The sequence below is a fragment of the Rousettus aegyptiacus genome, unplaced genomic scaffold (genome assembly GCF_014176215.1).
Source record: "Rousettus aegyptiacus isolate mRouAeg1 unplaced genomic scaffold, mRouAeg1.p scaffold_m13_p_10, whole genome shotgun sequence".
In the NCBI taxonomy this organism is placed as follows: domain Eukaryota; kingdom Metazoa; phylum Chordata; class Mammalia; order Chiroptera; family Pteropodidae; genus Rousettus; species Rousettus aegyptiacus.
In genome coordinates this window covers 51,511,663-51,534,680 of record NW_023416285.1, presented here as the reverse complement: position 1 = coordinate 51,534,680, position 23,018 = coordinate 51,511,663, and the positions used below count along the sequence as shown (strand labels likewise).

General features: G+C 30.9%; 1 protein-coding gene across 7 annotated transcripts in view; it reads right to left on the bottom strand.

Annotated features, from left to right (window-relative positions):
- Positions 1-23,018, bottom strand: part of ANKRD17 (ankyrin repeat domain 17) — a 136,600-nt gene that overhangs the window by 81,093 nt on the left and 32,489 nt on the right. The window contains exon 1 of one of the 7 annotated variants that reach the window (XM_036227872.1): positions 1,809-2,137. The exons of the other annotated variants lie outside the window; for them this stretch is intronic. Within the exon in view, the coding sequence (XP_036083765.1) occupies positions 1,809-1,811 (3 nt within the window). The 5' untranslated portion in view covers positions 1,812-2,137. Of the gene's footprint in view, positions 1-1,808; positions 2,138-23,018 lie in introns of those variants that run through there. 7 annotated transcript variants of the gene reach the window in all.

Below are 23,018 nucleotides of genomic sequence, written 5' to 3'. Positions count from 1 at the left end.
TCAACAAAGAAAAAAAAAATGCAAGCTACATTGTTGGTCCATAAAGTTTAAAAAAAAAACTAAAAATTAACAATAAAAGGAAGATAATCTTTTGCAAATTTAAAAAGAAAAGAAAAAGAGTATCTTTTACTAATTAACTCTCAGAAAACAAAGGAAATGAAACTTTAAATTGCAAGCATATTTCCTATGGGATTTGGCCACAGCTGTCCTTAAAAATTTAGAGCCTTTAATGTATTTATTAGAAAATGAGAAAGATTTAAAATAAAATAGTAAACTAAAAAGCTTCGAAAATAAAATACAAATCAAAGTATATCAATAGAATTTATAATGATAAAAAATGAAGCAATTGAGAAGAGACAGAAGTAATTAATAAAACCAAAAACTTTCTTAGGTAAGTCTATTTATGAAAAATGAGAAAAAGAAAAAACATTAAAATTAGAAAATTGAACATAAATCAATAAATGCAAAAGCTCAAATAAAATGGATGGTTTTCTATGAAAAAGAATTCTAAAAATTAACTCAAGAAAAGGCAGAAAAGTAACAGAATATGTTCATAGGAGAAATCTTTCAATCTCAGATCTATACTTCAGAAGGAACAGAGTATTATTATTATTATTTACAAAGCCCAGAAAACAGATGAGAAAACTCCCTAGAGCTCATAAACATAAATAATCCTAATCCTATTAGCAAACCTGACCAAGTATAGCAAAAAAATTTAAAAATATACATAAACTTAAATAAAACAAACCATTAGAAAAATCACATCTGGCAGTTTTATAAAAGAAAATCATACAACACATACAAGAAAGGAGATAAAGAGAATACTAAGAAATACAATTAAATGATACATATAGAAATAATGATCTACCCCTAGAATGCTTTTCTCAATGCTTTCTTTCGTTGTTCACGTCTTAGTTTATATTTAACCTTCTCAAATAATACTATAAAAGCAGATATTCTTCTCATCTCTCTATTATATCACCCTTTTTGTTTTCTCCACAGCACTATCACAGCCTACAATTATCTTGTTTCTTTTCTCTCTTCTCGATATCAAAAAAGAGATGAACCATTTGGACTTACTCAAAGTTATCACCAATGTGTGGCAAAATTCCTGGAACAATGCATATCCAAATATATACTTGTTGAATAAATATTAAAAATGAAAACATCATGACCAATAGTAGGTAAATGTATTATGTAATTCATTAAATTACTAGAGGTGAAAAGAATATGTATCATCTCAGCAAAAACACATGATAAAACAGAATATCCATTACCATGAGCCAGGAAGGAAACTTCTTTTCCTGGTAATGTGTTCTACCAAAAATCTAAGGCATATATAAATGTAAAAGTTTAAAAACAAGAAGCATTCTATTTAAATCAGAAAAGATGCCCAAATCAGAATTAGTCATAAATAGATCTGAAAATCTAACCAACATAATACAACCAGAAAGAACAACAAAACAAACAAAAAAGCCCTAGAGAATTATAAATACTAACAAAAGGAAACAACAAAATGCTATCATTTGCAAAAAAACATAATAATCATCCTTCCAGAAATTTCAAGAGAATCAACTGAAAACTAAGAGTAACATACATAAATCAATAGATTTCCTACAGACTATCAATAACCAATTGAAAAATAAAATGTAAAATGGAAGAAATGATGTAATTCACAATAACAAAAACTATAAAAGACCCAGGAATAAACCTAACAATAAAAGTGTAAGACCTAGTTAAAAAAAAAAAAATCTTTAAAACTTTACTAAAGAACATAAAAGAACACCTGAAGAAATGGAGAGGCATACCATGTTCCTGGATGGGAAGACTCAATAGTGTAAAGATGTCAATTCTCCCCAAATTAATCTGTAAATTCAATGCACTTCCAATCAAAATCCCAAAGGGATTTTTAATGGAACTTGACATGTTGATTCTAAAGTTCATCTGGAAGAGAAAATACATAGAAATTGCCAAAATTTTTGTGAAAAAGACAATGGGGAGGGGTGCCCTACCAGATGTCAAATATAAACTGACAATAATCAAAACAATGGAGTATTAAATCCAGAATACATATATTTTGGACTTAAAATATGATAAAGGTGGCTATTTCAAGTATATGGAAAAAAAGACAAATTGTTTAATATATATTTTGGGACAATGGTTATGAAATTGGAAAAAATAGTTAAGTCCCCACCATAGAATATATTAAAAAAAAAAATCCAGATGAATTAAAACCTAGAAACATAAGTAAAACTAAAGAAGTAGTAGAAAAAAATATGAGACTAAATTACTATAAGAAGGTTCTTCTGCAAAGACACAAAACCCAGAAGCTAGGTAGGAAAAGACTGACAGATTTTGACAGTATAAAAATAAAAAATCCAAGATTCCATCAAGTAAGACAATTGACTGCTTAGAAGAAAATATACATATACTAATGTATACGTTATAAACAGAAAGATAAAGAAATCCTGAAATTTCAATAAGAAAAAGACAAACCCATAATGAGCAAAATATAAGTGGGCAACAATTTATATGAAAAATTATAAATGACCAATAAATATGCTGAACTTCATTGGGAATCAGGTAAATACAAATTAAAATGAGGTAGTACTTTTATCCAATAACAGATATTGTCTAATATTTTGGAGGATAGTTTGTCAGAACTGAAAATCAGCATTTAAAAATGCAGTTTTCCTTCTAGAAATTTAGTCTACAGAAATACTTGTACATGTAAGCAAAAAAAAAAAAAATGTAAAAGGGCATTCATTAAAATATTGATTATAACAGAAAAAAAATAAATATTCCATATGCCTACCAACAGAATTGTGACGTAAATTATATCGTGAAATAATAAACAGCTACCGGAAGAATCAAGTAGATTCATATATAAAGGCCTATACCAAGCCTATCTAATGAACCTGTCCTGCTCATTCTTTCCCATCACTTTTCATCCCTTTAGCTTTCATTAATTACCTTTAAGAAACTTTTCAAAGGAGACATTTACCAATTTGTTTATTGTCTTCCTCTTATTTGAATATTAAGTTCACTTGGGCAAGGACCCTTATTCCTTGCTCTATCTTTTGCATCTAGAATAGAGTCTTACATATTTGGTACTCAAAAATATTTACTGAATGAATACACAAATATTGATGCAGAAAGATATCCACATTACATTAGGTGAAAATGCAAGCTGCAAAAAAAACAAACATTTAAATGGTTTAAAAAAACAAAACATGTGCATATGCAAAAATTCAGAGTGAAATTAATAAAAGAATTTTACTTATTTGTCTGTACTCTTCAACATTATCTTTTAAAAAAAAAAAATGACCACTTCCCTAGTACTGTAATTTCAGCAAATAATTTTTTTAAAAACAGCTACTTTAAACCTTCAAAGGAAAATATCAAGAATAATCTAACAATTTACATATTTAACATAAAATCTAAGAGCTATCATTAACGATTTCTCCTATTTTGAGATATATAGGATTAACTTGCTGGTATATTAATTCAGTTTGAAGTACGCATATCCAACCTAATTATTTTTAAATGGATGAAGAAAGTCTTGGCACCAAAATTAAGTCCTAAGATTCAGTTATAGTAACTACTTATTTTCTCAACAGAAGCAAAATAAGGAAAATATTATATCCCCTTCCTTCATTCTTTTTCCTTTTGTATTCAATAAACTGTTTTTTGAAAGTCGGGTTTATTGAAGTATAATTTAGAATAAAATTCACTGCTTTTTTAGTTGTGGAAATCTATGAATTTTGACAAACATATAGTTATGTAATCACCACTACAATCAAGATAAACAATATTTCTAACAGTCAAAAATTTTTCCTATTACTTTGTAGGCAGTCTAATAATCCCCTACCCCTATTCTCTGCCCCAGAAACCAAAAAGTTTTGTTACTTTCCTTTATTATTTTCCAGAGTGAAATGGAATCATCCAGATTTTTGAATGCAGCTTCTCTCACAAATGCATAATGCCTTTGAGATTCATCCAAGCTACAGCATGCATTAGTAGGTCCTTTCTATTGCTGAACAGTATTTCATCATGTGGATGTACACAATTTGTTTAGCTATTCACTAGTTAATGAACATGTACAAGTTTTCGTGTTTTCTTTATGTGGACATGTTTTCATTTCCCTTGGATAAATTCATGAAGAGGACATGTCATATGACAAGTATATATTAAAATTTGTAAGAAACTGGCTTTTTCAAATGATAGTACCATTTTGCTTCACCACTTGCAATGTACAAGAGTTCTGGTTCCTTTGGATTCTCCCTAGCATTTGGTATTGTCAGTTTTTTCCTTTCCTTTAACTCTCCTCTCTATTCTACTGAGATAAAATAACACTGTGATTTTACTCTGCAGTTCCTTAATGGCTAGTAAATGATAGATATTAAGCACCCTTCACTTGGCTTATTTGTCATCAGTATATTTTTTCCGTAAAATAGGTTTAAAAAGAAAAAAAAAGTTTCTCCCATTTTTTTTGTTCAGTTGTGTGTTTCCTCATTGAGTTTTGAGAACTCAGTATATTCTGAATACAAGTCCTTTATCAGACATGGCTTGTCTTTTCAGTATCTTCAAGTTTTTAAATTTGATAAAGTCAAAATTATCATTTTTTTATGTTTGCAGTTTTATGCTCTAAAATATCTTCACCTAACCAGAGGTCACAAAGATTTTCTATGTTCTCTTCTAAAATTTTACCTTTTTAACCGAGCTTTATGATCCAATTCAAGTTAATTTTTACATGAAGTACAGGCATGAGATGTTTCTTTCGTAAAAGGATATCCAAGTGTTCCAATACCATTTGCTGAGAAGACTACATTTTCTCTATTGAGAAAAAGTGCCTTGGCATCGCACCTTTGTCAAAAATCAAGTGAACATACATGGATCTTTTCTAGACTCTATATTCTGTTCTATTAATTTACATGTCTATCCTTTCTTCAATACCACACTGTCTTGGTTAACATAGCTTTAATTGTAAATCCTTCAACTCTGTTCTTGTTTTTCAAAACCGCTTTGGCTATTCTAGGGTGTTTTCCTGCTATGTAGCCATCAGAAGCATTTTGTCAATATCTACCCATTTTTTAAAAAATTATGTTATATTCTACAGGACATTCTGGTAGGATAAGAGAGAAGGATTTGTTAATCCTTCCTGTATTTGTTAATACAGGATGAGAAGGAAGGATTTGACATTTTAACAGTACTGAGTCTGCCAAACCATGAATATAGTGTGCATATTTTCATTTATTTAAGTCATTCATGATTTACAGTTTTCAGCATATAAATTATATAATACTTAAAGTGTTTCATTTTAGGGGGTATTGTTTTAATTAATATATTTTTTAAATTTTTATTTTCCAAATGTTCACTTCTGAAATACAGAATTATGAAACACCTTGCTAAACTGACTGGTTCTATTATATTTTTTGTAGATCCCATCAGATTTTGTACATAATCATGTCACTTGTAATTAAAAAGATTTTGTTTCTTTCCAATCTTTGTGTTTATGTTTTTTACTTATTTTTTAAATTTTCTTATTAAATTTATTGCAGTGACATTGAGTAGTGAACATACAATGTAACATACAGTTGATAAACTACAGAATTGTACATTTTTCTTTTTTAAAACTTTTTCAACTAGAATCTCCAGTATTTTGTTGAATAGGAATGAAGAGAATGGACAACTCTGCCTTGTTCTCAATATTAGGGGAAAAGCATTCATCCTCACCATTAAGCATGATGCTAGCTATATTTTTTTCATAAATATTTATATGAGTTTAACAAAGTTCTCCTAAGTTCCTAGTTGCTGAGAATTTATTAGTGTGTATTGAACTTTGTCAAATTGTTTTACTATATCTACTGAGATTATATTTCTTTTTGAGTGTGTTAAAACAGGGAATTACATCGATTGAACAGCAAATGATCAGTCAATTCTGAATTCCTAGCATATACATTTATTTATGAAGTATATATAATCTTTTATATATTGTTAGACTCTGCTAATATTTTATTAGGAATTTGTCACAAAATTCGTAATATATGTTGGTTTATAATTATCTTATAAATGTCTTCGTTTGGTTTTGGTTATCATGGTAATACTGGTCTCATAATATGAATTGGGAAGTAATCCCTCATCATCTATTTTCTGGGAAAATTTGAGTAGAACGGGAATTATTTCTTCCTTCAATGTTTCATATAAATTCACAGATGAAGCCATCCAAACATACAGTTTTCTTTGCTGGAGTTTTCTTTGCTAGAGAAATACTATTAATATAAAATTATTCAGGTTCTTTATTCTTGAGTGAGATTCAATTGTGTTTTTCACAAATTTGTCCATTTGGCCTAAGTTAAACTTGTTGAGAAAATTGTTCGCAATCGTCCATTATTAATTTTTTAATGTAGATGGGTAGGATTGGCAGTAATGCCCCTTACTTTTACTGCTGATATTGCTAACTTGTGTCTTCTCTCTCAGTCAATTTGATTAGAGCTTTATTAGTTTTAATGATTCTTTCAAAGACCACTTTCAGTTTATTTTTGTCATGGTTTTTGTTTTCAATTTCATTGAATTCTGTTTTTATCTTTATTATTGCCTGCATTCCACCTGCTTTGGTTTAATTTGTTCTTTTTCTGGTTTCTTAATGGAAAACTTCAAGACAATAATTTGAAAAGCTTATTTTTAATATAAGCATTTAGTGTTATAAATTTTCCTCTAAGCAATGCTTTAGCTGTATACCACAAATTCTGATATATAACACTGCATTCAAAATATTTTCTAATTTCCCATGTAGCTTCCCCTTTGACCCATATGTTATTTTTACGATGTACTGTTTAATTTCCAAATATTTGAGGATTTTCCAGAGATATCTCTGTTTCTGAATTTTAGTTTAATTCTGTAAGGTCAGAAAGCATACCATTTTTTAATCAAAGTAAAAATATTTTTGAAGTTCATAGGAATAAACAAAGTTAAAAGAAAGGTAATTGACAAAAAGGCATTCTGTACCAACACTGAATGCTTAAAAATGGTTAAAATAGTAAATATGTTATGTATATTTTACCACAAAAGAAAACGGGGAAAAAAATTATTGCTTTGTAGATTTAACTATTAAATAAACACATCAAATTTGAGAAGATTGTTTAAAAGTCAATTGAACAGAAAAACTGCTAGTACCCATATTTCTTTTAAATTGAACAGAGGAAAAAAATGATTACTCCATTCCAAGAATCCCAAAATTTTAACGGTGGAAAGAATCTTAAAGATTGCCTTGTCACAATGATAACCAATTCACATGGTTATGTCTTGAAGATTTATATCTTTTTCTAACTCTTAAGTTTCACATTTTCATAGATAGCCTAATTCTATCATTTATTATCCATTTAATTGCATTCAAGGATCCTAAACATTTCCTTTTTCATTTAGTCTATCTACTGTCTTCTAGATCACTTCTTTCCTATCCAGTTCACAATTAAATGTACCCATCAAAAGTATTTTCTCATCAGGGCCTTCTGAGCTTCTCTCCTTTCATCAACTCATATAAACACTGTTATGTCCCCTTCATTCCATCTTTTGCCTTTTAGTTTCTTTGTTTAACTTACACGAATGTCATCTATAAACACAAGTTTTAACTAAAGCCTATTTCACTAATAACTTTGAAATATCTCTCTCCCAAACAACCTTCTCTGATGAGTTGCAGCTCAATTAATGTAAACTGCTAGAGGTCTCTTCCTGGATGTGCTATAACACCTCAATTAAACACATCTTAACCTGGTATCTTTTTGTACTCTCTTGCCCATCTCCCAGAAAAGAAAGCACTTCTTCTTCCCATATTTTTATCCAAAGGAAAGTATAGATGCTGATCTTCTCAATGGCTCCATTAATCAGAGATAATACTGTACAAAGGGTATCAAGAGCAGAAGATTTCTAAAAGACTACCATCATCCAAATAAATTATTGAACCCTATCATAATTTTATACACACACACACACACCTAAAACTTAGTCAAGCTCAAAAAATAGTCAGATCAGTAACTCCTAGTTGGTAGGGTCTATCTATGTCTTCACTCATCTCTGTTTCTATCACAACACTACATTCATAAAAGGTAAAAAATAAAAACGAGAGAAATATTTTCATCCAGATTGTTTAAATATTGAAAAAGTCTACCATTACAGATTTTCATATGACTCTCCCCATCTGAAATCTTTTTTTACAAAGCACCAGTCAGTTCAAAGGTCTGCTTCCATCAGCATTTAATAAAGAAACTTTACTCCCTTAATGTTAAGGACTAAATGTTTGTGTCCCCGCACTCCCCAAATTCTTATGTTGAGATCCTAATCCTTGTGAAGTAATTAGGATTAGTGTCATGAGGATGGAGCCCTCATGAATGAATGGAATTAGCACCCTTATGAAAATCACAGGAGAGCTTGCTTCCTCTCTGTTCTTCACCACTTGGGAGTACACAGCAGAAGTTGGCAGTCTACAACCTGGAAGAGGTTCCTCACCAGAACCCAATCCAGCACCATGTTGACAACCTGAGATCTCAGACTTCCAGCCTCCAAAACTATAAGATACGAACTTCTGTTGTTTATAAGCCTCTCAGTCTGAGGTACTTTGCTAGAGCAACCCTAATTGACTAAAACCCCTGGAGAGTTTGAGGGCACATTGCATTAAATTCTCTTTATCCACAATCTTAGAGCAGTGGCTCTCAATTTTAGCTGTACACTAATATTAAATAGAAAAAGTACTAATGTCTCAGTCATGTCCTCAGGCATCCTGATTTAATCCTTCCTGGGCATGGATTGGGCATAAGGATTTTTAAAAGCTCCCTAGGTGATACCAAAGAAAGACCAAGGTTAATCCACCACTTAAAGGATACAAATTAATAGATCATAAAAGTAGTTTATTATATGAAGAGAAAAATAACTTTTCTTAATTGAAAGGCATTTCGTCATCCTAACTGCTCTTAGCTTTTGTTTATATTAAAAAATAATCCAACATTTTATAAGTCACATGAAAGACAGAGCCTTTCTCATGCTTTCCCTTAGTTATTAAACAAACACATCAAAATACCTCTAAAGTACTCAGCTCTATGCTAGGCACTGATGTATAAAACTAGACTCTTTAGTAATCAGGCATCCACTTGTACATTTCAGGTGTCCCTACCTATGATCATGCTCTCCTTTCCATTAAGGGTTCCACTGTATCTGAGTTCAACTCTAATGTCAAATATATACCTTTTGAAAGCTTAACTACAGGTTTGCTGGATGTCAAGTTCTGTTTTTACTCACAGATTATTAACAGGACTCAGTCAATCCTAGTAAAAAAGGAATTCATTCTGTAAAGAATAGATATCCCAGAATACAAAAAGTATGACCGTACTAATTAATCATCTACTTAAATGGTGCCTGGGGTGGGGGGAGAGTACAGAGGGGAGTTAAGATTCTAATCACATCATGTATTACCAAGTAAAATAAATCCTAGCAAGAATGGATTTAAAAACATATAGATTAATATTATCTGATCTCCAGAAAGATTTTTCTAAATATAAAATAAGAGAAAATAATCACAAAGAAAAAGATGTGCTTACATGTTTTCCCCAAAATACCCTTAACAGAAAAGGTAAATAAACTCAGAACTTTACCACATTTGACGAAGATTCATATAAGTACATACTCTCTCAAAAGATAAAGCTTCACTTCCATTAACAAGACAGCCAAAGAACATTTAAAATTTTTCAACAGGAAAACTGAAAAAACCCAGATATCCAATGATGTATATACAATAAGTTATACAGTCAAGCTAAAATATTATGCAATTACCAAAAGAATTATTTTAGAAAAAAATAAATTAAATAAGCAAAGCTCAAGAAATACATGTTATTAAAAGTTAGGACCTACAATTCTCAAGACTAAAAAATTCATAAAGACTGAAATATAAATATTAAAATATTCATGTTTTTCCTTTATGCTTCAAAATCTCTACAATAGGTATTCATGTAATTAAGAGAAAAAAATTTCAAAATCCATATCCCTTGTGATCTAGAAACCTACTAGAATTTTCTGAAATTAAAGGAAACACAAGAAAAATACTCAATGCAGTATTATTTACAATGGCAAAAGAAAAAACATTAATCTGACATATTAATCTGACCAATACTTTCAGCAAATATCAGGAAACAAAAAATATAAATAATGTGCGAGGAGAAAATATCAAGGTATATACTTTTATTTAACATGGTCTCAATTTGTTAAAAATTTGTACATCTGTATTTGCATAGAGAATGGACTGAAAGAAAAATACCAACGTATACTGTTGTTCAACTTTCTCTGAATCATTCTGTATTTTCCAACTCTCCTATAAGAGTATACAATTAAGTTTTCTGTGCCAGTCCTAAAAGCTGTCAATAGAGTGTTTGCCATTAGTAATAACCTGAAACAGTTTACTTTAAATAGTTTCAACATGTATTCACTTTTTCAAACACAGGCAGCTGAGAGCAATTTTTGAAAATTTTCACTAAATATTTAGGCTTCCTTAAAATATACTATGAAACATAAGCATATTAGATACTGCTATACAAACATGGTACACTAGCAACAGTTAACATTACCAGTCATCTGTGGTAGGGGCATCTGCAATGGAACTGCACTGACACCCTATCAGTTAAGTACATATTGCATGTACATGATACAAAATTACTTTATAACTAAATACATGAGGGCTACCAAGGTGTGGCACTCTGTTAGCCATGAAAGATATTTCACTGTAAATTTGTCACAACTTACTTGGTCTATTTTAATATAATTCTCTCCATAATACAGTACTTTAAATACAGTTGACTATATGGTTTACAGTCATGACAAAGTAAATAATACTTGATCAAGCTTCCCGTCTCTTTTCAGACAAATAACAGGCAAAACAGGAGTATGATAACTCAAAATAAACCAAGAAGTAAACCCTACAACTTTCTCATCTTCCTGCCTTATTCTGCAGTATTTGAGGAAAATAGAACAGAGAAGTGAAGTCTTCCTTGGTTCAGAAGAAAACGATTGGAAACTGGAGCTAGCTGAGAAAGCTAAAATTTGTGGGGCAGAGATCTGGAGAAAAGAGCTGAGAAGTAACTGTAAGCTAAACAATTATAGGAGCTCCCAATGAGCTGGGATGCATGGAGATTCAACCAGCCAGAGAAGAGGGATTATACTGAACAACTGGGGTATTCAGTAGAGAATCCAAAAAGGTCACATATAAGATTAGGGCTACTTTAACTTTAGAGTACTGGCTACTAGAAAGATGCCATAACAATGCTTCAAAACAAGCCTAAAAAGAATGAATCTGATTCACAAGTATCCTAACCGCTAGCCAAAAATAAATCCAGTATTCTCTAAAGAAGGACAATAAGAGTCAGGCATTCAAAAATGTAATGTTACAATGTCCACCATAAAAATTACTAAACTTGCAAAGGAGAAAATATGTCCAATAACTGGGGGAGAAATAGTTATATAGAAACAGACACTGAAATAACAAGTGTGGATTAGCAGACAAGGAGGACTTTAAAGCTCTCTTAAATGTGCTCAGGGATTCAAAGAAAAATGTGAACATAATGAAGAAAGAAATGAAATCTGTAAAAATAAAGGATCATAAAGAATTTTCACAGCTGGAAAAATACGGTATTTTTGTTACAAAAAAAAAAAATCACTGGATTGGGCATTGCATAAAAGACCAGTGAACCTGAGACAGCAATAGAAATTATTCAAATTAAAGCATGAAGAGAAAAGAGACTGAAAAAAATTGCATGGAAGCAACATTACCTTTAGGAGGATATAACATAACATGTGATTAGGATCCCAGGAAGAGAGGAAAAGGGAGGTAGGAAAAAATATTTGAAGAAATGACTAAAAATTCTCAGTATCAGACAGAAAAATATAAATTCACAAATCCAATAAGCTCAGCTTCAAGCAAAATAAACCCGAATACTGAGGCACGTCACAGTAAAACTATTTAAAATCAGTAAAAAGGGGAAAAAAATCTTAAAAACAGCCAGAGGTAAAAAAAGACATTAGTACAAAGGAAGAAAGACAAGAATGACTGCTTTCTTCTCATCAGAAAGAATGAAAGCTAGAAGACAAAGGAAAAACACTTTTAAAGTGCTGAAAAAAGATCTTTCGACCAGTGAAAATAGACTACAAACATAAGGGGCAATACATGTGCAGACAAAATCTGAGAGAATTTGTTGCCAGCAGAGGTATACTATAAAAAGCATAAAGGGAAATTACTCAAGTGGATGGAAATTATACAAGTAGATGATACCTGATTAAATTGAACTCACAAAAAGAATGAACACCAGAAATTATATAAAAATGGTTGTCTTCCTTTTCCTCATTTAAGAAAATATATTTAAATAATAATAATCTCTTCTGGACATTCACAATATAAGTAAAAATAAAATACAAAACAATAATCCCACAAGAGACATAAGGGGAGAAATAAAAAACTGGTATAAGGTTCCTAACATTATATATGAATTGACATATTATTATGTGAAGGAAGTTTTAAGTTAAAACATGTATAACTGCAAACCCCAAAAAGAACCACCCTCAAAATAATAAAAAAGGCAAATAAGGCAATAGAATAATAAAATGGAATACTAAAAATAATCAAATAAAAGACACAAACAACGGGAAAAGGAGCAGTAAAACTGGGACAAACAGAAAACAATTAGCAAGATGCCAGACTCAAAAAACATAAAATACTGTTAATTATATTAAGTGAAAATGGACTAAATACACTAATGGATTAAAAGGCAGAGATTAATAGTATGGACGAAAAAGCAAGAGCTAACTACATGCTGCCTGCAAGAAATACATTTTAAATATAAAGACAGAGAATTAAAAATCAACTTAAAGACTGAAAATAAAATGGATAAATTTCATATTAGACGATTCAAGAAAAAAGAGAAAATGCAAATTACCACTAGCAGGATTGAGAGAGGGAACATTATCACAGACCCTATCATCATATAAAGAGTAAAAAACTATTATGAACGAAAATATCAATTAATTCAACAATTTAAGACTGAAACTGACAAATTCCTTATAAGACTTATAAATTATTAAAACTGGCAGAGACAAGCTAACAAGGTCTAGATCTATAAAGACACTGAATTTTTAATTAAAAATTTTCTCCCACAAAATACTAAGTACAAATGACTTCATTGGTCTCTCATCCAAGTACTAACCAAGCCTGACCCTGCTTAGCTTCTGAGATTAGATAAGATTGGGCATGTTTGGGATAGTAGTATGCCTGTAGACTTCACTGGTTAATTCGAATAAACATTAAATTATATACAACTTTTAGAAAATAGAAGAGAAAGCTATGCTACAAAAACTTAATGAAGCCAAAATTTCTGACACAAAAAAAGTCAAAGGTTTTACAAAAAAATTAAAGACCAATATGCCTTGTGAAGAATCTTTAATAAGATATTAGTAAACCAAATCCAGCCAAATCTAAAAGGGGTCATATATCATGACCAAATACAGTTTATCCAAAAAAAATACAAAGTTGGCTTAAAATCCAAAACTCAATAAATATAATTCACAAAATAAGAGAATGGAGAAAATCGTATCTCAAAAAATACAGATAAAAGTGAAAAATGCCTGATGATTCAATACTCTTTGATGATAAAAATTTTATCAAGCTCCAAATAGAAGGAAACATCTCAATCAGTTCAAAGAAACATGAAAACACGACAGATAACATCATACTTAATGGTGAAAGACTGAATCATTTTCCCCCCAAGATCAGAAACAAGGCAAGCCACAGGTAACCAATACCATTCAACATTTTTACTGGGCAGTAAGGCAAGAAATAAAGAATTAAAGACATAAAGAATCCCAGGAAGAGAGGAAAAGGGATAGATGTGAAAGGGAGAAAAATAATTTAGATATATTGACCACATATACAAAAAATCCTAAAATCTACCAAAAAACTCACCACTAACAAACAAACCCTGATGGAACTGAGTGAATTTTAGCAAGCCTGTAAGATACAAGGTCAATATAAATATTCACTGCATTCCTTATATAAGCAACAAACAACTGCAAAAGAAAATTTTAAAAAATTAGCATTTACAGTAATCTTAAAAACCAAACTTAGGGGATGAAGGGTATCAAAACACACCACTCCATAAAACGCCACTTTGGCACAAGGATTTTTTGACTGAAGACAGCTGAGAAATAATAGCAGATGAAGGAACTCTATGCCCTCTCCCTTTCTCCCTAAAAACACTGTATGAATTTCCTTTTGTGAAAGGCTCCCTCCTGCCCTATCCTGTACCAGGAAGAGAAAGACTCAATTACTGGTGATGGTTCCTACTTAATTCTGCATAAGAAACCTTAATAGCCCTTATCTAGCATTAGTTTTTCCATATAACTACCTCCTACAATTTCCATTCCCTAGAAGCCCATATATCTTTTCTTTTGGCTAGTCACTTCATAATTTATCGCCCTTTGATAAAATGGTATACAAGCTCCCAAGCCTAACAGCCTTCTTTGGGTTTTCACCTCTTTTCTGAGGTTACCACACATGTTAATACATCTCCCCTGTTAATCTTTTATCAGTTTATTTCATCAAACCCAACCACCAAACCTAAAAGGGTAGATGGAAAAGTTTGTCTTCCCCTACAGGGACAAATTTAACAAAATATTTGCAAGACCTGAACAGTGAAAACTACTCAACAGTGATGAGAGAAATTTTTTTTAAATGTAAATAAATAGTCATCGTGAGGATCAACATTACATTTGCTGTACGAAACACATTTCTAAGTCAGATATGGCCAAGAATCCACCAGCTTGCAAACTCTGCTCTGAATGTTCTACATTTTATCCTTGGAACAAACCAGAGCATCAGAAAACTAAGTACATTTTTTCTTAACCCAAAAGCATTTATCAATAAATCCTCCACTTATATTCTGCAGAAACAATATGCGGCATGTTTATTTTCAGAATGCCAAAGAAGTTACAACATACAGTACATCCATCATAAGGGCCCAAAAAGAAATTTTTTTCTGAGATAAAAGTTACTCAAAATATATCAGTTCTCCAGATCATCTAGTATGTCCGCGGAGTTTATGGACAACACAAACCTCAGAACACACGAAGTTTCTAATTTGGCTCTGGTTGCCAGTTAATTTGATCTAAGTTTAGCAGTTGTATATTAGATATGCATTTCTGTATAGTAGTTTTACAGCTGGTCTTTTGTGTTTAATTTTTCTAGGGTATATACTCCTAAGCTATTTCAAATTCTTTTACATAAACATATAAGTAATCTTAATTTAAAGAGAACCAAGGTACCCATAGTCAAGAATTTACCATTTAATCAAGGACCTAATAAGAGACTATAAAATATTTTAAATGGATGTCGTCTCTAATTACTTATTCCGAGCAAAAAAAGGTGGGAGGTAATGAACATGGAAGGAAGACTAGGGAAAGAAAACCCTAGGGAAGAAGGACTTTGAAGAGTGAATATATCATGAAGAGGGTAGCAGGTAGACTAAGAAAAAAGTAACAGGTTATTAGAATACAACATAAAAGTAAGTGGTTCAAACTAAATGCGGTAAAGATATTGGATGGGTAGAAGGAAGTGATATAATGGGTCAGGGGCAAAACTGAGCTTGGATTTGGTTCTTAAATCAGAACACTGTAAACAGAGTATAAACCTTTGAAATATATGGAAGATACATATCATCTCAAAGTTAGTAAAGCCACTACCTTAAGAAATCTAATTACAGACTTTGATATCTATAAGGAATCTTAGAGAAACTATATGATACAATTTAACTTTAGAGATTAAGAAAAGCCAAAAATAAAATTTCAAATAACATATAAAGATTATAAGTATTAAAATTCCAAACTATTGATCACCTGGGTGGATTTTATTAACATGAATGACTTTTAGTTCTTCCTCACTGCATGCACACACCTAAAGAAAGCTAAGAGTTCAAAGAACAGTCCAAGAGAAAAAGGAAGATGATTCCTGCACTGTACAAGAATACCTCAAATCAAAATGAAAACAACCATTTACTATGTTCAACATACAATGTTTAGTCACTGAAGACACCAAGAATAAAAAACTATTCACAGAAAATTATACTACAACACTATAAGCTCAAGACAATGAAAAAGGAAGCCTATTAAATTTAGAAATACTTAAAAATCAATGTGAACATAATTCAGCGTTCTCTTTTACCTATCACTTTGTAAAATATAAATTCTTTATAATTCATAAAATATAAAATGACGATCCTCCTGCCAAGATTTTTTTTAAATGGCATATGTAAGGCTGAATCTTTAACATTTTGGTTCTTTAAATGGATACAATTTATAGAAAAGAGACTTTTTGATATTGCGTTTTTTCCATTTACTTTTACTTTATTTCATGGAGAGCAACAGGAAAGAAACTCAAAAAAATATTTTGAGAAGATGAAATATTGTACAAATGTGACAAAATATTAAAAAGGAAAGTTTTTCAATATGTGTAAACACTTAAATACCAGCACATTTTTGAACTAGCACTTCCTTATGAAATACAAAAAAATGAAATACAAAAATTTAGAAACTGCACTTCTCAATTCACACAAATGTATGCCAGTCTTTGTTATGATGACAGGGTATAAGTTACAAATGTAGAACATGTGACAAGAACTGGGGAAGCGGCAACTAGACAAATTCCAGGTTAGAACAAGCTAAGGATAAACACTAGTTAGATGAATGAGAGAATCAACAAATGAGGTCTGTGTGAAAGCAAGGAGCTAGCAAGGCTGACCACAATATCCAAACATCAAGTAAAGGATCAGAATTTAGACAAAGTATAACAGAAAAAAAGAAATCAAAATGAATGGGGCAGTTAGGTATCAAAAGTCAGAGAAAGTGGCTAAATAATAAAAGATCAGAGACTATACAAGGAATTCAGAAAGCAGAGAACATCAAGAAGCAGTTTAACACTAGCTCAATGGTTTCCCCATCTCAATAGCTGCTTAAAATCTGGAGGCGGGAAGGGTTAACATTTGAAAATTGGAAAGACAGAGAAGAGCACATGTTACTGGCATTTCTCTTTTCCACATGATTTCGAGGCCAAATGCCAAATTAAATTGTGGCAAAAATATAGTCCAAATAAATGCATGTTTCCATAAATATAAATACAAGAGTAAGGTATAGAGCAGAGTTTAAATGACTCAATTTTGCTACTATGCAAAGGAACTTAAACAGTTTCATTTCTGGAAAACAAGATATACATTATCAGAATCTTATTTTTCATTTTCATAAACGATATAAAAGAGAACTAGTATGAGAAAAAGCTTTTGACTAGATAAAAGCTAGCGAGTACCTGTGATAGGATATTGAAAAGATGCAATATTCAAATTCCTAGTTTTTCCCCCTTCTAAAACTTACTTGCTATACTGTAGCTGAAGGATAGATCATGGGGATCCCTAGATTCTTTTAGAGGATTTATGAGGTCGAAACTATTTTTATAATATTAATACTATTTGCCTGTTTCACTGTGTTGACAGTCACACAGATGATACAAAGGTAATGGTGAGTAAAACTTTTGTGTGACAAAATGGGAAACATTTCTACTGCATATCTTAGTACACAGGTGTTTCAACAAAAACACTTGTCAAACTAGCTTTTCTTCATGCAGTCATTTTTACTATGGACAAAATACGGTTTATTCAGACCTATTTGGCGGACATTTTCTTGAAAATGAATGAAGTGAACCTGCCATTTCAAGGAAACAACTCACTTTCTTTGACATCAGTGGTAAAATTCCAAGTTTTCAAGCAAAAAATAAAATTTTTGCAAACATATTTGAAATTATGAAAGTGACAGCTTCCCATTTTGTGACTTTTCTAACAAGATCAGTGGTGATACTAGCAAATGTAAATTAAAGAAAATATTGTATAATAAAATGTAGCAGTACTGGGAAATAAGTAAACTAGTGTTTTCCAAATGACCAATGCCTGTCGTGTTTTAACAAAATTATGCATGGGTATAAGATCTATTCAGGATGGGCAATAAACCAGTGGATTTTAATCTAACGAAATTCAGAAAACTCACTGATAATGTTTCAGACTCTACACTATAACTAAGCTCTAAGAAATGACCATTTGTGTAGTTTTAGAAGTATCAAAGAATATCTACAAATTTGTAAAAGGGTCATTAAAATATTCTTCTTTTGTATCTTCACAGAAGTGTAAGACCAGATTTTCTTCTGAGACTCCTACAAATTAATGTACTGCAAAAGACTAAATATAAAAGATATTTGAGTCTAGCTATTGTCTATTTAAGTCAGACTTCAAAGATATTTGGAAAAATGTACAACAATGCCATTCTTCTCAGTTTTTTTCTTTTGGAAAAGTTATTTTTTATAAAAGTATATTAATGTGTAATGGGTTTATATATTTTTAAATGAATATGTAAATATTCTTTAAATTTCTTAATTTTAATTTCCAATTTGATTACTGATAGATGTAACTCTCATAAACAAAGTCTCGAGTCTTCATTAAGTTTTTAAGAATGTAAAAGAGTCCTGAAACCAAAATATTTGAGAACTGCTACTCTAATCATCTCTGAGGTTAAAATTTTCTTGGTCTGTCAAATTTTTAGCATAAAACAATATATGATTATCATCAACTTTTAAAAAGCCCAGGTAAATGTCAACTATGTGCTAAGTGCTGCATTAAATGTTTACACAGATTATTTCATTCATTCCTTACAAACATTCTAGAAAATAGATACTTATCTCTTCACAGTCATTTAGATTAAAAAAACAATGCTTCTGAAGCACTTGGCATACTCCCTCTGTATAACTTAAACTTTCAATAAACAGTAACTAATGTGCTGAATTACTACTGCCACCATAAAACTATGTGGGCATCCTATGTACAATACATAGCTATATATAGCCAACTAGTTAGAAGCCTGATCATTAATGGCAAATATTATAACCACTCATTAAATCAAAAGTTATCTTACAAACATTTAATATTTATGAACACCCTCTGATGGGCCTCTGCCTTGGCAAATCTGAAAGCTATATACTAAACCAAACCAGTGGTTAAACAGGATTTTGATGCTCACCAACTTTGTAGTGATTAAGTCACTTCACATTAGAATAAGTTCTTCAGTCAAGTGTCAGAACAAAGGCCCCTAACAATTCAGAACCAGGAAAAGTACCATTGCTGTTGCATGTATATGCAGATAATACATGATCTAGACCTTTCCTAATTCCTGCTCTACAGCATGCATTAACCAATGGACTATGATGAAGTAAGGTGGAACTAGTGCTATTTGGACACTTGCCTTTACTCCCATATAACAGTAACAGATTAATTCACATATTTCTAGTTACATTATCTTTTTGAAGGTTATCTGGAGTTGTTATACTTCCCTAAAATATCAGTCTTCTTTACAGGGATTATTGACTAACATAAGTGTGTTTTTTAGACTAGGGCATTCCCCTAAGTTAGCATGTGAAAGTAATGTCGCAACTTCTGCCCCTCCCTCCAAGATAAACTCCACTTTCAAATAAGAGTGTGTATTCATAATAATGCATAATATAGCAGTAGCATGAATGTATGTATGCAGAGTATATGTAAGTATGTACATGTGTTGTATGTATATATACATATACATATACATATAAACAGAATATATTGATTTAAATGTAAGAGAAAAATCTTTAAAGATAAAAAGATGAAAATGAGATCCAGGAAATACTCTAGATAGCCCAATATTCATAAATCTGCCTAACAATTACACAGATAAGAATAAAAAATAAAAAGGTAAACTAAATGTGCTTAAAGATAATTATTTTCTTACTGAAAAATTCAGAATGCTCAACTATTCAGATAAATAAATGAAGTAAAATACACATATTCAAATATGTATCTGTATACATCCTAAATGCAAGAATATTTAATTACCAATGATAGGCATTTTGTCTTCTGAACATTTTTAGACCTTTGTGAAGCAAAATTAGGGGGACCAATCTCATTGAATATCAAGTGCCTAGCACACTGAAGATGCTCATTAAGTAATGAAGTGAAGCTATTAAGATTTGGCCAACATGTCTAATCTTTCCAAAACCTCTTAATAAATTGAAAATGTTACAGATATCAGTTCAAATAACTGATATATTTAGCTAAACTTCTCTTTCTCTAGATCAACTTACATACTTATATACTAAGAGGTACTCCAACTTTTCCTAGGGAAAAATGGGTTTACTAAATATAGGACTTACTTTAGATATCCACAGAAGACTTGCTGATATGATACAAAAATGGTGTGTATTTCATAAGCAAATGTATTTTATAGAATGAAAAAAATATAGCAAGTACTTGTCAAAACAGCCTTCTTCATGGAGATTTTATAACATTACTAAAAATAATTTTATATCATCACTAAAAATAACAGCGAGTGGATTACCCCTGTTTGAACTAGAATGCACTATTTACCATGAGCCCTTAATATTGACTAATCAAAAGGAAACAATAACTTTCCTGTGACCCTTTCAATCTTTTTTAAAAAACCCTCTGGTGTCAAGACACAGAGCAAGACATAGCTCCATAATAAACCTACTTACTATGTTTACATCTGACTTTTAATTTAGTTCCACCATAAAAAGTTCAACCAAACCCTCCACCCACTTTATCTCTAAAAAAACAACTGTAAAGATTTGGAGCTGTTATATTATATATTACAACCTGTAAAATCAAATACAAACGAAGTCAGAAACCCTGACAAAGGAACAGAAGATTGGCCATGTGAGTCGTTATTGATACTTTTTAAAGCAAAAGTATATCAAATGCTTTCCCCTGAACAAAGTATTTTAAATTGAGAGAAATATTTGTGAAAATTCCTTATTGCTAAAACAGTTCTTACAGAAAACTTCTAAACCCAGTTCAACTGAAAATGAAACTATAATATATTATTACCACACTTCTGAAATGACCTCTCATGTTTCATGCATTTCTACATAAAGCTTATACATAAACCTCAAGTTTATATATATATATACATAGCACTTGGTCACATATATTTGGAATATACAAAAAAAAAGTTTGGAGGACTTTTCTTATTGATCTAAGTACTAACACCCATTTATCACATACGACTTACAGAAAAAGCATCAAAATTCTAAAATTATAATCATGTCTCAGCAAAAATAACATAAGCAACATGTGTGTGTGCACACACACAGGCTCCCAGTACTTTTCTAATATCTGTATTTGGCTTTTTTCCTCAGTATTAAAGTGAGTGAAAGGAACAAAAACATTTTGACTACTTTGATTTGGAGGAGGAAATTACTAACTGGATTATTTGGATAATTTAAATAACCAAGTTTATCTATTTAACCAACTACCTTGAATAGCTGAGAAGCATGCTTAAATCAACCTTTTCCAGTTTTATAAGTTTTAGAGACTTACAATACTTGACTTAAGATTTTGAAGATCTAAAATTCGAATTAAATAGCATCGGCATATACAATAAACAATCGCCATAAACTAGGGGTCCTCAACCCCCAGGCCAGGGAAGAGTCCGTGGCCACACAGCAGGTGAGCGGCAAGCTGGCAGCAAAGCTTCATCTGTATTTGCAGCTGCTCCCCAGCTCAGCTCCACCTCAGATCATCAGGCTTTAAATTCTCATAGGAACTTTGGTCCCTGGTGCCAAAAAGGCTGGGGACTGCTGCCATAAACCATAGCATTATAGAACTAATCCGCACTATATTCATAGACAATTCTCATTTAAATTTTCTTTATAGTAAGATTGAAATAAGAGCACCTTTAAAATTTCAAGAGCCAAGTTACACTGGAAGGCAGGAAAAAATAGGTATCCAATGTTTAATGTAAATAAGCAGAAATCTACATAAAATTCCAGATGTTCAATAAAGTGACAAAAATAAAAATTATAGTAGCGAACTTAAAATAGCTCAATATTAGCTATGATAATAAAATTGTCACTGTGGTATAAAGATGAACTTCATTATTCATTACAGAACATTTCTACAAGGAGTTATCCCTTTAAAAAAACAAAAATAATTTTCTGGAAAACTCGTTACATAATGTGTATCTTTTCACTTGCAGTATGAGGTACTTTAGAAAATGATACATTTAGCTTCCTAAAGTTAGCCAAGTTTATCCTCCGTAAACTGATTTTTAGCATTAGGTCATTATGAATACATATAATTTTGGGAATAAAAGCATATTTTATTACTACTTGGAAAAATTTTATATCTAGTCTGAAAATTATGGACAAATACTAAGTTAAATCAAATAATATTAAATAAGGAAAAAACTACTCAATATAATTTAATGCAACAGGTACATAAGATCCAAATTAAGAAAGACTGAAAATTAGGACAAACAACTAAAATTACAGAGGTTATTTTAATAACTAGTAACAATGAACAAATTAGGTGATGTGAAATCTTAATACATTAAACAATTTTGGTAGGACAATTTTAGTAAGACAATTTTTAAGATATCATTAGAGAAACCTATACTTAAGGCACAAGATTATGTTGAAGTAGGTTCTTCCAGAATATAAGACTTCTAAAATCTGTTATACACTGAAATTTTAAATGGCTAAAAAAAACTGTAAATAGATCTACTGAAACCTGTTAAGTACACTTCTTTAAAATCCAAAGTAAAATTTTTAAAAAGCAAATTAAAATGTACCACTAGAACTTTCTAAACTTGTTTAAACTCAACTTCTAAAATGTCATGAGACTACTCATTTACTGAAGTTCCTTGCTGAAAGTGTATACCACTATTTTTAAGTAGATAGTTCATCACATCATTTTTAAGGAAACTCACTAATAGTATCAAAGCAAAAAAATAAGTAAATAAATGAAAAGGAAAAAAATGGAAATTAACCAGAGGATTCAACTCAGAACAGTAAACTCTTAGGAGAGGGGAAAGTGTTGGCAGGTGTCTGCAAGAAGCTAGATAATACAATGGAA